Here is an 18053-nt window from a genome sequence, read left to right on the forward strand (position 1 = left end):
TGATGGAGGCCACTGTGTTCTTGGGAACCTTCAATACTGCAGAAATTTTTTGGTACCCTTTCCCAGATCTGTGCCTCGACACAATCCTGTCTCTGAGCTCTACAGACAATTCCTTCGACCTCGTGTCTTGGTTTTTGCTCTGACATGTACTGTCAACTATGAGACCTTATATAGAGAGGTGTGTGCCTTTCCAATTCATGTCCAAACAATTGAATTTACCACAGGTTGACTCCAATTAAGTTGTAGAAACATCAAGGATGATCAATGGAAACAGGATGCACCTGAGCTCAATTTCAAAACTCATAGCAAAGGGTCTGAATACTTATCTAAATATGGTATTTCTATTTTAAATTTTAATACATTTGCAAACATTTAAAAAAATGGGGTATTGTGTGAAAATTGCTGAGTATTTTTTTGGGGGGGGGGGGGGAACTGAAAAAAACAGAATGAAATGGAATTCAAATAATTGAACTGAAGTTGCTCAATAAGTTGTTTAAAAACCTAAAATCACTCAGCACTAGTAAGATAACACTAACAGCATGCCAATATTACACCTACATTATTTCAATATTGACCTAACTCACAATAACATTAATGGTCAACCGCTGCAGGAGTCAATCATTCTGATATTACACTACAGAGAAACATTAGGATAGCATAACACTGTAATATAATGTCAACACAATGTAACATGCAGTGATGTTCTACATTAACACAGAGGCTACAATAACATAGTAACTGAAAAGTATGCTAATAAAACAATGCCAATACACAGACATTAGACCATCGAGTCAATTAAGCTACTGTCATACCACGTTGCCAATGCCTACATTACAGTATTCATACAAAAAAGCATATTAACACATTGTTGCAAATAAGTACAACCATACCAGTCTACATAACAGCAACACAATAACATTCCAAATCAGCATGATATAACCATAGACGACTTAGAAAGAACAGCGCTGGTCACTACTCAACACAGCCACCAACTTAGCAACCAAAGCCATGTACCACCCAAAGACACCATTGGTGCATTTCCATACAGGATTTACCCCAGTGTTTTACTCAAAAGGCTCAGAATTTTCTGTTCCATCTACGCGGGCCAGAACTCGAGTATCACTGGACATTGGCTCCGGTGGACCTTCTCTTACTTGGGGCCAAAGCCAGGCCACTGGTACTTTTCAGCTTTCATTTACATAAGAGGCTAACTGTGAACTTGAACAACTTCTCACAAAGCAACTGTTTAGATTATGCAGAGGTTGTTGATTCGGCTCTTCTCAAGTCCTCACGGTCAGCCCTAGCTACGGAAACAATGTACCTAGTATAACATAAGGGCATATACACTAGTGTAACACTGGTGTTGCAGTCGAAAAAAGCAGCATGACAGAACTAACCTACTGCAAGAGACGCATCCAACTGAAGAGCATATACTACAGTGCTGTACTAGACAGAGCAAAACGCAGAAACTCTAGAACAATTAAAGACAAAGCCGTACCAGATTAAGCCAAAGTCACATCACAATGTAAGACCAGAGAAACTTTGACTTACTGTTCTCACATCAGCAGACAAAGACCAGCTCTGATTTTAGTTTACTAGTGAGAGACCTCTTGAGCACACTGCCGTCCAGTCTGAAGCCTCGCTGTAATGTCTCACACATACAGACTTATGACTCACACATGATAACGAGTGCATGGGGGCGGAATGTCAACAGAGCACTCTCTCCTCCCCCCGCTTCTTGCTCTCAATCCCTCACTCGCCAGCTCTCCGTCAGTTTTTCCTGCCCCATTCCTCCTTCAAGACTTATTTTTCTCTGCTGTTTTTGTTATTCTTCCATTTTGGCAGCTCTTGCACTTTTCACTGTTACTTTCTGGGGTGAACTTTGGTTTTATAGGTGGGGTGGAGACCAAACCTGTCAGGGGGTACTCTTCCAGAATTAATTTTCTCCACCTAAAGCTAATTTCCTGCATTTCAACACAATTTAAGTGATTCATAAGACTGAACTAGATCAAATGTAATTCAGTAATCAATATTTTGTTGCACATAGAACAGAATTAGCAGCTTTAAAAAAAAGCAAACGTTAAGTACAAAGACGAAGCTTTTGATGGTCTTAATGAAGACTCCCTCTATATCAAATGTCTTCAAACTTAATTAGCCAGACAACATTTCATGTTTCTATGACTCTTAAGATATCTTGTTTCAAAAGCCACTGTCATCTTGAGCTAACTTTAGGCAAAAAAAAAATGCAATGGAAGTGATAGGGGACCAGGAGAGCCTTTCCTGGCCCCATAAGACTTAATTCAGGGAAAATTGAGAAAAAAAAGTCTAAAAGGTGACGATATCCTTTAACATTTTATTTGGTTCCCTCAAAAACACCAATTATAAAAACATTATCCCTGGAACATGTAGTTTCATACACTCAGCATATGTTTTAAATGATGTGCTCAAAACAGGAGCTAGACAAGAAAATCACATTTTGACTCTGCTGGGCCTTTAAGACAGTGATAACACGGACCTTCACACTATTTTAGGACACTTGGGGGTATCCGAAACAAATGTATTATTTGATTACACTTTTGAATCTAGCCTTATAAATAACAAAGATCAGTCTGAATGAAGTATGCTTAGAAGTTATTGAAGTGCGTCATACAGGTATTGGAAGATTCAGGAAAGCAGAAGAAAGCCCAGGCAATCATTGTGTATTTCATCTTTCTTAGAACAGAATATAAATTCATTTCCCCCAACCATTCTGTGTTCCTGAGAGTCATAGATTTCAGGCATGGGGTCATAATTGAAAATGGCCAAAACGGTTCAACTGCTAAAGCCAAATTCATAGGAAGATCACAATTACATTCAATTAATTTCCCCCAGTCATTCTGTGCGATTTTGTCAGTCCCGTCTAACGAGTCCTGTGCGACACGTGAGCTTTGTGATCAACTTTATTTAGTTTTATCATTACAAGTATAAAAACAATCAAAGAAATGCATACAAAGATAACCCCAACCCATTGTGGGGGGACATGACCCTCCCGTCCCTAGTCATAGTTCCACCCCTGGTTACCTTTAAAGTCAGTTTTTGTTAGCAGTGGTAATAGCAGTGGTATGTCATTGATATTTTGTTGGGTTCTGGAAAATATTATTATTGATGAAACATAAACATAAAATAATAGGGGCAAAATCACTTGTCTTGGACCAAAATATCACACATTTATCCACAAAGTGTTAACAATAACTGATGTGGTGGGATGTGGGGAGGCAAGGGTTAAACTGGTTGCAACAGAAACCCTGTATCTCAGGTAACACACCTGTGTTGAGTTCAGTTTGATTAAATATTTGCTATGTTGCTTGATGGTTTGTAATGAACGTTTCCCCAAAACATTCTTCAGTGTTCTTGAACAGACTGAGGTATGTTTGCTCTGTTTGGTGGGGTGTGTCTTGAAGCAATAAGAGAGGTATTTAAAGGGCAGCGGAGTGTTCCCCAAACCACAACCCCTCACAGTTTTTCAACTAGTCGTTCAGAACATCACCATTTCCGTTTAATTGAACGATGCAGAACATTTTTTCATCCTGAACACTGCCCTGAGACACTGAGGGTGTGGCCTAACGGGGGAAATGTCTTTGTCTAAAACTGGCAGCTGGGAAAATCTAGGGTGAGCTGAGGACAATGAGGGGAGGAAACCTGAAATTCAGACAGATGACAAAGTGAATTCATTCTTGGCCAAAGTTTAGCCTCTTGGTAAAGAAAGACAGAAATGTCAGCTAATGGTTCGCTGCTTGAAAAAACTTATTTAACAAGCCTTGCTAGTACGTCCAGCTACTGTGTACTTATTTTTCAATCAAGCTCATCTTCTGACAAAGGGTTGAATAGAGACCGACAGAATGAAAGAAAGAGTTGACTTTCTCTGAAGCATAGAAGGACACATCCCCATTGTATTGAATCAGACCCACGTCACAGGTGCGGTTACCGATCCAGACGTCAGAACTCAGCACTGATGTCTTTTGTTCTGTCCAAAGCCACATTTCAGTGACACGACATAGCCTACCTACACACACAGCTCATCTCCGGCATGGTCACCTATATGAATGTCATTAAAATATATGTGAACCTTCACTGACGCTCATCTACGTCCACATAATCATTGTTCAAGTCTCAATACAGTCTGCTCACATTACTCATGGGGAAAAATAGACAGTGGGGCTGTTGTGTGTGAAGATCACTCAAAACCACAGCAAAGGAAGGGTGTTAGCAAATCAGTGTCTTTGCAGAGGCTAGTATATGCCTGTACTGTATATCAACTCTTTCAGATGCAGCCAGGCAAAGTGACATTACGGCTTTGGCACAGAGAGCACATTGCACAGAGAGTGGTTCATGACCGAGTCTGAGGTTTAATACCCTAGCGAGGCCTACACAGGGGCTCCAGAGCCCCAGTGCTCTCCTGATCATGTGCCCAGCTGAGCAGCACTGATTTGGGGCTCAGAGAGGCATTGTTATTATGGGTGACTCATTGAGCCATGTCACTTTGGGCTTTTACTAGTTTAACTTGGAGAATGTGGTTAAATGTGATTTACGAGAACACCCTGAGGAAGAAAAGCTTGGTTTTAAACAGAACAGATGTGGGATTAGACCTAAGGTAGTAACAATACTTTTCTAAAGCAACGAAAGTCAACTAGCAGGCAGTCAATGACCATCCAGATACAAAAGGATGCTACACTTTTAATCTTCATGCTTCAGACATGCATTATCAATACAAACGCATAGTATCAGTCTAGTGGACACTCACCTGCTCCTAGCTTGGCCACCTCCTCCAAGTCTGTTGGTGTCCTGGCTGCAGAGATGGCTTCTGGAAGCTTTAGGGTGAATGGCAAGACATCCCTAAGAGAGAGGCAGACAGAGTCAATATGTGAGATGAAAATAAGTGAGAAAGACAAAAAGAAAATGAAGTGAGAGAGAGTAAGAAATAGGGAATAAATCACTGTCACTGCAGTGAGTCATTTAATTGGGGTGACCAAACATCCCTTCCCTAACTAGTGTTTGTCCCATGTGTGGTTTCTTGGGCTAGAGAGAGAAGGAGTGGACACATACACACAGAGCGAGAGAGAGGCAGACAGACAGACACAGGCCAAGAGGCTCAGCACCCCACCCTGTTCTTCCTGTGTCTCAGATAACTTATGAGTCTGAAGTGCACATTTACTAAGCTCCAATTGACATTATCATGGCAAAAAATGTTTACCAACATAATTTAAAGAGTAGAATAAGGCTGCTATTTTGTCATAGGCTGTCATATATTTAATCTGAGCCTAGAGGAAAGTCCTTGTCCTCTAGGCTCAAGGGAAGCCAAAGTAATTCTGCTACCCAAGAGTGGTAAAGCGCCTTTACTGGTTCTAACAGTAGACCTATAAGCTTTCTGCCAGCTCTGCTGAGCAAACTGTTGGAAAAAAATGGTGTTTGACCAAACACAATGCTATTTCTCTGTAAACATATTAACAACATACTTTCAGCATGCTTATAGAGAAGGGCACTCAACATGCACTGCACTGACACAAATGACTGATGATTGAAAGAAATTGATAATAAGATTGTGGGAGCTGTACTGTTCGATTTCAGTGCAGCCTTTGATATTGTCCACAACCTGTTGTTGAAAAAAACATATCCGTTATGGCTTTTCAACCTCTGCCATATTGTGGATTCAGAGCCATCTATCCAATAGAAGTAAAAGGGTTTTCTTTAATGGAAGCTTTTCTAATGTCAAACATATAAAGTGTGGTGTACCGCAGGGCAGCTCTCTAGGCCCTCTACTCTTTTCTATTTTTACTAATGACCTGGCATTAAACAAAGCATGTGTGTCCATGTATGTTGATGATTCAACCATGTACGCATCAGCAACCACAGTTAATGAAATCACTGAAACCCTTAACAAAGTGTTGCAGTCTGTTTTGGAATGGGTGGCCAATAATAAATTGGTCCTGAACATCTTTAAAACTAAGAATTGTATTTGGTACAAATCCTTCCATAAGTTCTAGACCTCAGCTGAATCTGGTAATGAGTGGTATGGCTGTTTTACAAGTTACTTTGGCGTTACCTTAGGTTGTAAACTGTCACGGTCAAAACATATTGATTCAATGGTTGTAAAGACAGACAGACCTCTCCCTGTAATAAAGAGATGATCTGCTTTTTTGACACCACACTCCAAAAAACAAGTTCCACAGGCTCTAGTTTGGTCTAATCTTGATTATTGTCCAGTCATGTGGTCGAGTACTGCAAGGAAAGACCAAATTAAGCTGCAGCTGGCCCAGAACAGAGCGGCACATCTTGCTCTTCATTGTAATCAGAGGGCTCATATAAATACTATGCATGACAGTCTCTCTCTTGGCTAAGAGTTGATGAGACTGACTGCATCACTTATTTTTATAAGAAACATTAATGTGTTGAATCCCAAATTGTTTGCATAGGCAACATACACACAGCTCACACACACAGCTCACACACAGCTCACACACAGCTCACACACACACACACACACACACACACACACACACACACACACACACACACACACACACACACACACACACACACACACACACACACACACACACACACAGTCTTTTTACAGTCCCCAAATCCTGAAAAATGTAAGAAAGTGTACAGTATTATATAGAGCCATTATTGCATGGAACTCAGTTTCCTCTCATATTGCTCAAATAAACAACAAACCTGGTTTAAAAAAAACGATAAAGCAACATCTCGCGGCACAACGCCTCTCCCCTATTTGACCTAGATAGTTTGTGTGTATGCATTGATATGCATGTAGGCTACGTGTGCCTATAATTTATTTATTTTTTAAAATTCTGTCCTTGAGTTGTTCTTGTCTATTCATTTTATGTTTCATGTTTTGTGTGGACCCCAGGAAGATAGCTTCTGCAACAGCTAAATGGGAACCCTAATTAAAATACAAAAAATTCTTAACAGAATTGAGAACTTTGAGCCATGCACTCAGTTGAAATCATACTGTACAAAGTTCATGATCATTTTTGACCCCTTATTTTTTGTTTGCAGTTTTGTTCCAGTCTCTATACGTAAACACAAGCTACAGACAGTTCAAGGCCTGTTTTCTTCCTCATAGACACTTCCTGCTTTCCACCCCGCATCTCTATTGATTTGTGGCCTTGACATGTTGCCATTCACCAGCATCACCAGACAAGAATGTGTTTTCAATCAAGCTCAACCTCCACGTTTTAACCAAGCTTTAATAGCATTGTTTGAAAAGCCTTGAGCTTGTTCAACTAACCAAGTCAATATGTAATTAGAATTATTATAGTGCAGACTCGACTGACATTGTTAGCTTTCGAAGAAAACAGTGCAATAGTCTCAGTGCAATAACGTGAAGTGATGAGGTGGCTAGTAAATGCCATTCTCTGTACTTCAACTGAAGCATGGTTCTTTCAGTAACTTCTGGGATCCATGTGTTCCTCTTCAAAAGGAATATGTGATTTATAACTAGGATGAGAAAGGTAGTGTGTGTGTGTGTGTGTGTTACCTGCTGATGCAGCAGAAGGCCACAAGACGGAACAGGTCTGCGAAGCCGAGGCCCGATCCCTCCAAGGAGAATGCTGTGAAGGGATACATTTATATTTAAGGAACTTCAAAATCAGGAGCAAAGCTGTACTTGCATAATCAGAACAAAAGCATGGCAATATTCCTAGATGGGAGAAGGGAGTTGGAGTGATGTTTTCACTTGGGAACTACTATGTCATACTATATACACACACACACACACCACTAGCATTATCATGAGAGTAGCTAACTGTTGCTCACATATTTGCAGAAGGGTAAGTCTGTTTTCTTGGCGTGCTGGCATGGCTGAGTGGGTGTGCCTACACCTAGTAGGCATTTGGTGCACATACAAGCTGCAACAGGCCATCACACTTACCAGGCTACATCGCATTAGTAAAGAAAGGCAAAAATACCTGGTGAGACATTTTCTGGGATAACACACCCAACAAATAGCCTAATAAGATTTTTCTATTCACTTCAAGAACATCAAAAAGATGTGGCTATATTAAGCCTTGTTAAAGGTTACCTTTTGTGTGACTCTTAACTACATAACACATAACTAGTTTCACTAGGTAAGTATCAGGAAATAGGTTTTTGGGAAACTCCAAACGCTCTCGGCATTGACCTCGGAGCAGGGAAAGTGAAGTGAAAGGGGGATACCTAGTCAGTTGAATGCATTCAACAGAAATGTCTTCCACATGTAAGTAGAAAGAGAGAAGAGAATATTGAGGCCCAGGATGACGTCACATTTTGTACTAGACAGCGGTAAACTGTGACAGCAACACAGCAAACCCAAGGGGAAATGCACAGAGAGCAAAAGGAATATATTAGAATAGAATATTCAAATGATCAGAGGGAAATTGTTCTTTCTTTTTTAATAAGCTTATAATAACCACATGTATTTGCGGGATACATTTGAATGATAAAGATGGGAATGAATAGGCAGGTGGGAATGAATAGGCAGGTGCTTACTGTATTGACTCTCCTTCACAGGGAAGTCTTTGACAGGTGTCTCAGAGTCCTGATGCATACGCAGAGAGATCACCTTCCTCTGCAGGGTAGTCGACTTCCTCACCAGAAACGTCTGCAGACAGGGTAAAAAAGCAACTTGAGAAACACAGACAACAATAAAAACATTGAAATGGAGAATATCAGATAGTTTGAAAGTATATGTCTCCATTAGTCCTCCATTGTGTGAGATTGATGAGGTGTCTTTGCGTATTGTGAGGTTGTTGTTGCATGAATAGGAGTTTAATGGTAGGGTCAAGTAACTGATGCACCTAAAACTGGTTTCTGTATTCCTCCTATTACCTAAACGGAAATGGCTGTCAAATAAATGGCTCTGCTCTTTAAATGGAATGAAACAGCCGTGTGAGATGTTTTATGTTGTGTTGACCATCTATGCGAGATGTTTTATGTTGACTATCTATGCAGCTTTAAAAAAGAGATGGAAATCACAGTGTGACCTCTATGGCTAAATAAAGGATCAACATTCAAAATGTAATGGTTGAGTGGTGAGATACATCTCATCTAAATAAACAGTAAATACAGTAATGTATTCAGTAAATACTAAATACACAGTAGTTTAGAATTGCATCATTGATTATCTTGTAAAACAGTGTAAGCTTTATGCATGGAAACGTCATGTAAAACTTGACTCCTGTTTCACAATCAGTTAAAAAAATAAAATTTAAAAAATATTAGAATGACTGAGTGTATCTGGTCTCACCCCGGTGGGCTGCGGTTCCAGTATGCTTGTGGAGTCTGCATGGTTAAGTCCCAGCTGCAGCCACACAACGTGCGTCTGCACCAGCCTGTCCAGCACACTCATCCTTCTACGCAACGAGTCGTAGCCTGAATCTCTAGCTCCAGCCAGCCGTGCCCCCACACCAACACAGGGAGGAGCCTGTAGGAACAGACCTCCCACTTCCCCATCCAGCCTGAGAGAGGGAGAGAGATGGGGAGAGGAAGAGATACAATTAGAAATATACCTTTCAAATCCTATATGTTTCCTGATAGTAATACCCACACGTACACAGAAAAGCAAGCATGCACAAGTGCACATACACACAGACTAATAATAAAAACTGGAATGTAATACATTAGCATGGGAGTCAATAAGTAATATTGAGATTAATCATAGTTATAAATGTATTTCAATACTGAGAAAAGCATAATGGCCCAGGAACAGTACTTCAGTGGAGAAGGACAAATGTACCCAACAACATCTAAAAATGAAATGACGCAAAGCAAGCACACTTACTGAGGCCCGTATCCCTCACCACTCATACTTCTGAAGAAATGGGTGCTGGGTACGCAGACCCACGAGACACTGCGGCCCCTCATTAGGAGTTTTTTTTGGGGGGGGGGCCCGAACCCCCATCAGATTTGCCCATCCCTGATCTAAGTGATTGATAGTTGGTATTCAGCAGTCATAAAAGCCTTATTTACTTTGAAGAACGACTAAATAGTTACTTTGTCAGACAGTGTAGGCAGCAGCTCTATAGAGATGAGTTGGATAAAATAATAAAGTCATCCAATAAAACAAATGTAATTTACACAAATATGAATAAATGGTTAATAAGTGATAAGCAGTAATGGGCAGGCACTACCATCGTGGGACTTTTTTATTAGTTATTTTATTCTGTGTTGTTACAGCATTCAACCCACACAATAAGTTGGTAGAGCATGGCACTTGCAACACCAGGGTTGTGGGTTCAATTCCCACAGGTGACCAGTACGAAAATGTATGCACTCACAAATGTAAGAAAAACGCAATTTCCTTTTTATAAATCGAACCGACCTCAAATCACTAATCGCTCAACACTAATATTTAGCAATCGACAAAATGAAGCCAATACTGAGTATATTTTATTATAATCTACATGTCATTATTATGTACCTAATGTCAGGTAACCTGTAACCCATAATCTAATTTACACAAAAATGCTTGGTGTTCACTTTGAAAATCCTACTCTTATACTCTTTCCACTGTCAGATCCCTCTGACTTCCTGTCAACACAATGACATGATGAAACTCCACTACGTGAATGACCAGAGCACACTATCCACACCTGCTGGTGGACACCGGGAATTACAGTGGAACTAAAATCAACGTTCCTCAAACTGGCACTCATCATCGTTATCATCATCATCATCATCATCAATCATTCCTATCAAGCATCCAGTAACAATTAATTTAACCACTGTTGTTATTACATTTGAACAAGCAACAGAGGTCTGAAAGGATATTCTACTCCTTCCTTAATGAAACAATCCCCATTTGAATGTCTTCCACTGTTTCCTCTCCCTCTAACATGCACAGCTAACGTTAGTTCTACATCAGCCCATGAAGGAGGCTGAAGCAAGCGTTCTCATCATACTGGTACTAGAGTAAACGGATGTACAGAAATAAAAATTTTGTTAGTCAGTTTGCCGGTCTGTTTTAAACACACACACTTACCCCTGTAGTATGACAGGCTCTGGGTCCCTCTCTGCTGGCTCAGCCTTCTGCACCACCTCCCTCTTCAGAGTTCCGATCTCCCAGGCAAATGAGTCGATCAGCTACAGTACAGAAAGACGGGAGAATGATCAGTGATGAGGGATAAAGGAAGAGTGATAGAAGCAACCAAGTTGAGAAAGAAATGAAACCGAGTGAGAGTGTGTGTGTACATTTCTTGTATTTGCGTGAGACTACTTTTCACTCATTCCTGCAGACTCAGGAGCAGGGAAAATGTTAGTCACCTCCCAGTGTGTGTCCACCCTCGCCTCAGAAGAGCCACTTCCCCTTTACTGACTGGCCAAGACGACAAGGAAAGAGAAAAATACCCATTTCTAGACAAAACAAACCAGAAGAGACGCCAAACTCATAACATCCTCTAGCCTAAAACATCTCACGCTGATACTGAAGTTTACAAGATAAAAAAATCCAGCCATGCAAAACAAATAGTCCAATTTTGAATTTTTCCACAGACCAGTCATATCCAGTATAGGTCACTGTCTCAAACACATGAACACAAAATTAACTGAGTTCACACACGCACACACAAACTGTGAAATCTGACTGGACTCATACACGCACCCAGACCCCATCCTCAGAGTCTATGCTTCTACAGCCATTCCTTGTTCCTTGTTAGTCGAACCATAAATGAACACCAGTCAGCAAACCACGCACACGCGCGCGCTCTGCCTGCTACTCTCCCACTACAGCTCACTGCCAAGACACACAGCCGGAGAAGAGCAAACGGAAGCTTTAAAACATGCTTAATCCTAGAATCCAATAGATTTAGACAATACAACCTTCCCTAAATAACCAAATTAGCCATGCTTAAACGACAACAGTTTCTATAGTGAATTACTTACATTAGCAATAGTTCACAATATCTAGTGTAAATCTCTGCTTACCTTGAAACTGAGTTAGGTAAAATAAGCAATGGTCTAGCATCATTACCACCGAACAAAGACACCAGCTTGACAACCGTCACCTCTGGGTGTTTTCATTTCATATGAGGCGACAAATGTCTTCCTGAAAATCAGGAAGATTGCTCAATTACGTATATGGTTGATTCTAAAGAAGTGGTGTAAATTGCAGTCCCACACCCAAAAAAACTATTAATTAACCTAATTCAATCCAAGGCAACAGCAAACATATTGTTAAATTTATATAGTAAAAAGTAAATGTTTAAACACCTATTTCTATTAAAAAGGTGGTTATCCCAAACCCTGACTCCTAAACATAATGTTTGAAAATAAAGCATTTAATACATTACTTTTATTATTTCAATAGAACATTAAAAGACTGTAGAACAAATGTGTCTTAAGCCACACCCTTACAAATGTCACCTGGTGAAGGGATTTGCACCCCTCAACAATGGCCACATGGTGAATAGTCCACAAATTTTCTCCAAAATATTTGCAGGCAAGTTGACACATCTTCATGTATTTTTAAGAAGTGTAACTACCAGACATCTAATATATCAAGAAATACTTAAAGTACGGTTTTGGTACTAAAATAGGCTGTTTGCTGGGATGTACAGTCATGGCCAAACGTTTTGAGAATGACACAAATATTAATTTCCACAAAGTTTGCCTCTTCAGTGTCTTTAGATATTTTTGTTAGATGTTACTATGGAATACTGAAGTATAATTACAAGCATTTCATAAGTGTCAAAGGTTTTATTGACAATTACATGAAGTTGATGCAAAGAGTCAATATTTGCAGTGTTGACCCTTCTTTTTCAAGACCTCTGCAATTCGCCCTGGCATGCTGTCAATTAACTTCTGGGCCACATCCTGACAGATTGCAGACCATTCTTGCATAATCAATACTTGGCGTTTGTCATAATTTGTGGGTTTTTGTTTGTCCACCCGCCTCTTGAGGATGGACCACAAGTTCTCAATTGGATTAAGGTCTGGGGAGTTTCCCGGCCATGGACCCAAAATATCGATGTTTTGTTCCCCGAGCCACTTAGTTATCACTTTTTCCTTATGGCAAGGTGCACCATCATGCTGGAAAAGGCCTTGTTCGTCACCAAACTGTTCCTGGATGGTTGGGAGAAGATGCTCTCGGAGGATGTGTTGGTACCATTCTTTATTCATGAATATCCGGCGCTGACAGAGATGGCATCTCTCTGTTAAGAAGAACGGAAGCGGTGTCTGCCTTATGATTAATGAGACGTGGTGTGATCATAACAACATACAAGTCCTTTTGTTCACCTGACTTAGAATTCCTCACAATCAAATGCCGACCGCATTATCTACCAAGAGAATTCTCTTCGATCATTATCACAGACGTGTAAGTCTGTAAGTCTTCACACATTGCTGCTGGTATTTTGGCCCATTCCTCCATGCAGATCTCCTCTAGAGCAGTGATGTTTTGGGGCTGTTGCTGGGCAACACGGACTTTCAACTCCCTCCAAAGATTTATGGGGTTGAGATCTGGAGACTGGCTAGGCCACTCCAGGACCTTGAAATGCTTCTTACGAAGCCACTCCTTCATTGCCCGGGCGGTGTGTTGATGATCATTGTCATGCTGAAAGACCCAGCCACGTTTCATCTTCAATGCCCTTGCTGATGGAAGGAGGTTTTCACTCAAAATCTCATGATACATGGCCACATTCATTCTTTCCTTTACACGGATCAGTCATCCTTGGTCCCTTTGCAGAAAAACAGCCCCAAAGCATGATGTTTCCACCCTCATGCTTCACAGTAGGTATGGTGTTCTTTGGATGCAACTCAGCATTCTTTGTCCTCCAAAACGCAACGAGTTGAGTTTTTACCAAAAAGTTATATTTTGGCTTCATCTGACCACATGACATTCTCCCAATCTTCTTCTGGATAATCCAAATGCTCTCTAGCAAACTTGTGACGGGCCTGGACATGTACTGGCTTAAGCAGGGGGACACGCCTGGCACTGCAGGATTTGAATCCCTGGCGGCGTAGTGTGTTACTGATGGTAGGCTTTGTTACATTGGTCCCAGCTCTCTGCAGGTCATTCACTATGTCCCCCCTTGTGATCATTTTGACCCCACGGGGTGAGATCTTGCGTGGAGCCCCAGATCGAGGGAGATTATCAGTGGTATTGTATGTCTTCCATTTCCTAATAATTGCTCCCACAGTTGATTTCTTCAAACCAAGCTGCTTACCTATTGCAGATTCAGTCTTTCCAGCCTGGTGCAGGTCTACAATTTTGTTTCTGGTGTCCTTTGATAGCTCTTTGGTCATGGGCATAGTGGAGTTTGGAGTGTGACTGTTTGAGGTTGTGGACAGGTGTCTTTTTTGATAACAAGTTCAAAGAGGTGCCATTAATACAGGTAACGAGTGGAGGACAAAGGAGCCTCTTAAAGAAGAAGTTACAGGCCTGTGAGAGTCAGAAATCTTGCTTGTTTGTAGGTGACCAAATACTTATTTTCCACCATAATTTGCAAATAAATTCATTAAAAATCCTACAATGTGATTTTCTTTCTCTGTCATAGTTTAAGTGTATGATGAAAATTACAGGCCTCTCATCTTTTTAAGTGGGAGAACATGCACAATTGGTGGCTGACTAAATACTTTTTTTGCCCCACTGTATCTCTCACTCTCTGGGCTAGGCCTAAGCTTATTTTCCTGTGTGTGTGTGAGATACACACACAGTTTAAGTCAGAAGTTTACATACACGTAGGTTGGAGTCATTAAAACTCATTTTTTAACCACTCCACAAAATTCTTGTTAACAAACTATAGTTTTGGCAAGTTGGTTAGGACATCTACTTTGTGCATGACACAAGGCATTTTTCCAACAATTGTTTACAGATTTTTCACTTATAATTCACGGTATCACATTTCCAGTGGGTCAGAAATGTACATACACTAAGTTGACTGTGCCTTTAAACAGCTTGGAAAATTCCAGAGAATGTGGCTTTAGAAGCTTCTGTTAGGCTAATTGACATCATTTGAGTCAATTGGAGGTGTACCTGTGGATGTATTTCAAGGCCTACCTTCAAACGCAGTGCCTCTTTGCTTGACATTTGTGGAAAATCAAAATAAAGACCTCAGAAAAATAAATTGCAGACCTCCACAAGTCTGGTTCATCCTTCAGAGCAATTTCCAAAGGCCTGTAGGTACCACATTCATCTGTACAAACAATAGTACGCAAGTATAAACACCTTGGGACCACGAAGCAATCATACCGCTCAGGAAGGAGACGCGTTCTGTCTCCTAGAGATGAACGTACTTTGGTGCGAAAAGTTCTAATCAATCCCAGAATAACAGCAAAGGACATTGTGACGATCCTGGAGGAAACAGGTACAAAAGTATCTATATCCACAGTAAAACAAGTTCTATATTGACATAACCTGAAAGGCCGCTCAGCAAGAAAGAAGCCACTGCTCCAAAACTGCCATAAAAAAGCCAGACTATGGTTTGCAACTGCACATGGGGACAAAGATCGTACTTTTTAGAGAAATATCCTTTGGTCTGATGAGATAAAAAAATAGAACTGTTTGGTCATAATGACCATTCTATAAATCATTCTTATTTATGTCAGCATTACAGTCCTCACCATATGTAGTGTGTGTACAGTGAAGCTAAAACATGAATGTTCTCCAGTATTTTGGATTTGAGATCAAATTAGCACAATTACAAGATAGTACAGAATGCCACCTTTTATTTGAGGGTATTTTCATACATATCTGTTCTACCATTTAGTAGAGATGTTAAAGTTAAACAAAAATTGGGATCGTTAACATTTAGAAAAAAATAAAGAGAAAAACAAAGTATTGCTACAAATGTTTAAATGTAGCTAATTAAACCAATCACATGCCAGGCACACAACCAATCCCATTTCACGCAAATTTCCCCTCAGATCTGTGCCGCCCATTTCTGTCAGCTAAGTAATAGCTATCTAGCAAGAACAACAATGAAATGTGGTGTAATTAAAGCTTTTTATTTTACAAAAAAACAGATGAACATGATCAACCACAACCAAAAGAAGAAGATGAAGATTGTAGTGTTGGAGATGTTGCTACCAATCTACCACCTCAGAAAAAGATGAACATGTTTCGAGAGGGGTCGCATCGCAATTTCAAGTGGCTAAGGAGGGACAAAACTTGCAACACAATGTTCTGTGTGTACTGTCAAAAATGTGGAGTAATAGCAGTAGGGAAGACTTCTTTTGCCACTGGGTTCAAAAACATAAAACACGAGTCGCTGCTAAAACACAACTTAAGCCAAAAGCACATCGAGTGTAGAGGTCGACCGATTAAATCGGAATGGCCGATTAATTAGGGCCGATTTCAAGTTTTCATAACAACCGGAAATGTGTATTTTTGGACGCTGATTTTGTATATATTTTTTTTACAACTTTATTAAACTAGGCAAGTCAGTTAAGACCACATTCTTATTTTCCATGACGACCTAGGAACAGATTTTTGGACATCTATGAACACGCTATCATATCATTTGCAATGAGCCATCACATTGCTGAGAAGTGGGACTGACCACCGAGAACATGGAGGAGGCACACAGCAAAGAACCTAAAAACAGCATCTAAAAACAGCATTGTGTGTGGGGGACAGCAGTAAGGTAAGCTCCGTCTGGTAGCCATGACTGTGATAAATGGAACTGCACTGCAACCTCACGGTCATAACCAGGACCGGATATCTGCATTGTGAATTCATTTCATTTTATGATTTAAAAAAATAATTTAAAATGTTAAGAACAATTTTAATTTGTTACATCCCTACCTAGGGCTGAAGCGGTCATGCCATTTTGTCAGCCGGTGATTGTCAAGCAAATAACTGCCGGTCTCAAGGTAATTGACCGGTAATAAACATACACATTTAGCATCTCCTGGCTTCCACGCATAGCCTACAAGCTACTGATGCAGACCTATGGAACATCTACATTTTAAAGCCTAATAAATCCAAGTAATATATCCTACACAATAAATCCATTATTTATTTTAGACACAGTTAAAGAAACATGACATGAAGAAAATGTAGTCCATTTCAGAAGAACAGAATAGCACTCTCTGATTTGGCCATCTCATATGGCTGTGAGCTACACTACTTCATTTAGCAGACAAGATTTTCTTAGAATTTGGTTGCATTATTTTATAGTATGAAGAATACGACTAAAACAGCTGAATGAAATAGAAATGATATACTTTCTCCAAACGATTTGAGGGAGTGAACACGTGCAGCTATTCTGTGTTGAGCGGCTAACAAAGAAACAGGTCCTCCTATATTCTTTATTTACAGTTATTTATGTAAGTTCAGTTGTGATACAAATGTTGGGCAATAGGTTCTGATTTTTAATACATTCTAAGGCTGCATGATGCAACTAACGATCATTTGAAAAAAGTTGCATGAAAGGCTGTACACACTTCATCAGTCTCTTATTCATAATTTGACAAGCACTTGATAATGCCTCAAATTTCCCAGCTGCACCCCGTGTGTGGCTGTAAAGCTCCATAAAAAAACTATGCATTTTGCGGCCAGTGGGCGTCGTGCCCTTGGGCTGAATATAATAATTATAATTCCCTTCTCCTGGCTGTGTGCCGAAGCACTTCTAAACCACATGGGTCTTTCTCACAGGCTACAAGTGAAGACCGACACATCGGGAAGCAACAGCGCGAGGCGCATATTGAAGATATTGGAAGAACTGTCCACATTTACTTTTTGTCAGCCGACAAGATGAGTAGACCTAACGAACAGCAAAATCAAAAGCCTGTCAATCTACTATCCCCTTGGTACAAAGGTTGACCTATTCTCTTCTGTGCCAGAAATAAATATTCCAAAACATGGTCTGCGACAGTTGTGGGATTTTGATAGATACCAAATTAATACAACCACTAGCGTCAAAAAACCTGTTTTAAGCAATAAGTCTGATGCAAACATGAGAACATTTGGCTTAAAATTCTGATAAACTATATGCTATTTCTTCACATTATAAGCGCAGCAATGTACACACGGAAGTAGGCTATAATTGCGAATGTTTCATTAGCAGGAAAACACCACG

At 40.2% G+C, this 18053-nt stretch overlaps 1 protein-coding gene across 3 annotated transcripts in view; it reads right to left on the reverse strand.

Annotated features, from left to right (window-relative positions):
* Positions 1 to 18053, reverse strand: part of rin2a (Ras and Rab interactor 2a) — a 59141-nt gene that overhangs the window by 14845 nt on the left and 26243 nt on the right. For 2 of the 3 annotated variants that reach the window (XM_020481755.2, XM_020481753.2), the window contains 5 exons: positions 11018 to 11118; positions 9284 to 9494; positions 8527 to 8638; positions 7538 to 7610; positions 4781 to 4872 (listed from right to left, as the gene is read on the reverse strand). In XM_020481755.2, coding sequence (XP_020337344.1) covers positions 4781 to 4872; positions 7538 to 7610; positions 8527 to 8638; positions 9284 to 9494; positions 11018 to 11118 — 589 coding nt within the window. Of the gene's footprint in view, positions 1 to 4780; positions 4873 to 7537; positions 7611 to 7815; positions 7929 to 8526; positions 8639 to 9283; positions 9495 to 11017; positions 11119 to 18053 lie in introns of those variants that run through there. The other variant, XM_020481756.2, reaches the window with a different exon arrangement.

Source organism: Oncorhynchus kisutch, linkage group LG4 (genome assembly GCF_002021735.2).
Source record: "Oncorhynchus kisutch isolate 150728-3 linkage group LG4, Okis_V2, whole genome shotgun sequence".
NCBI lineage: Eukaryota > Metazoa > Chordata > Actinopteri > Salmoniformes > Salmonidae > Oncorhynchus > Oncorhynchus kisutch.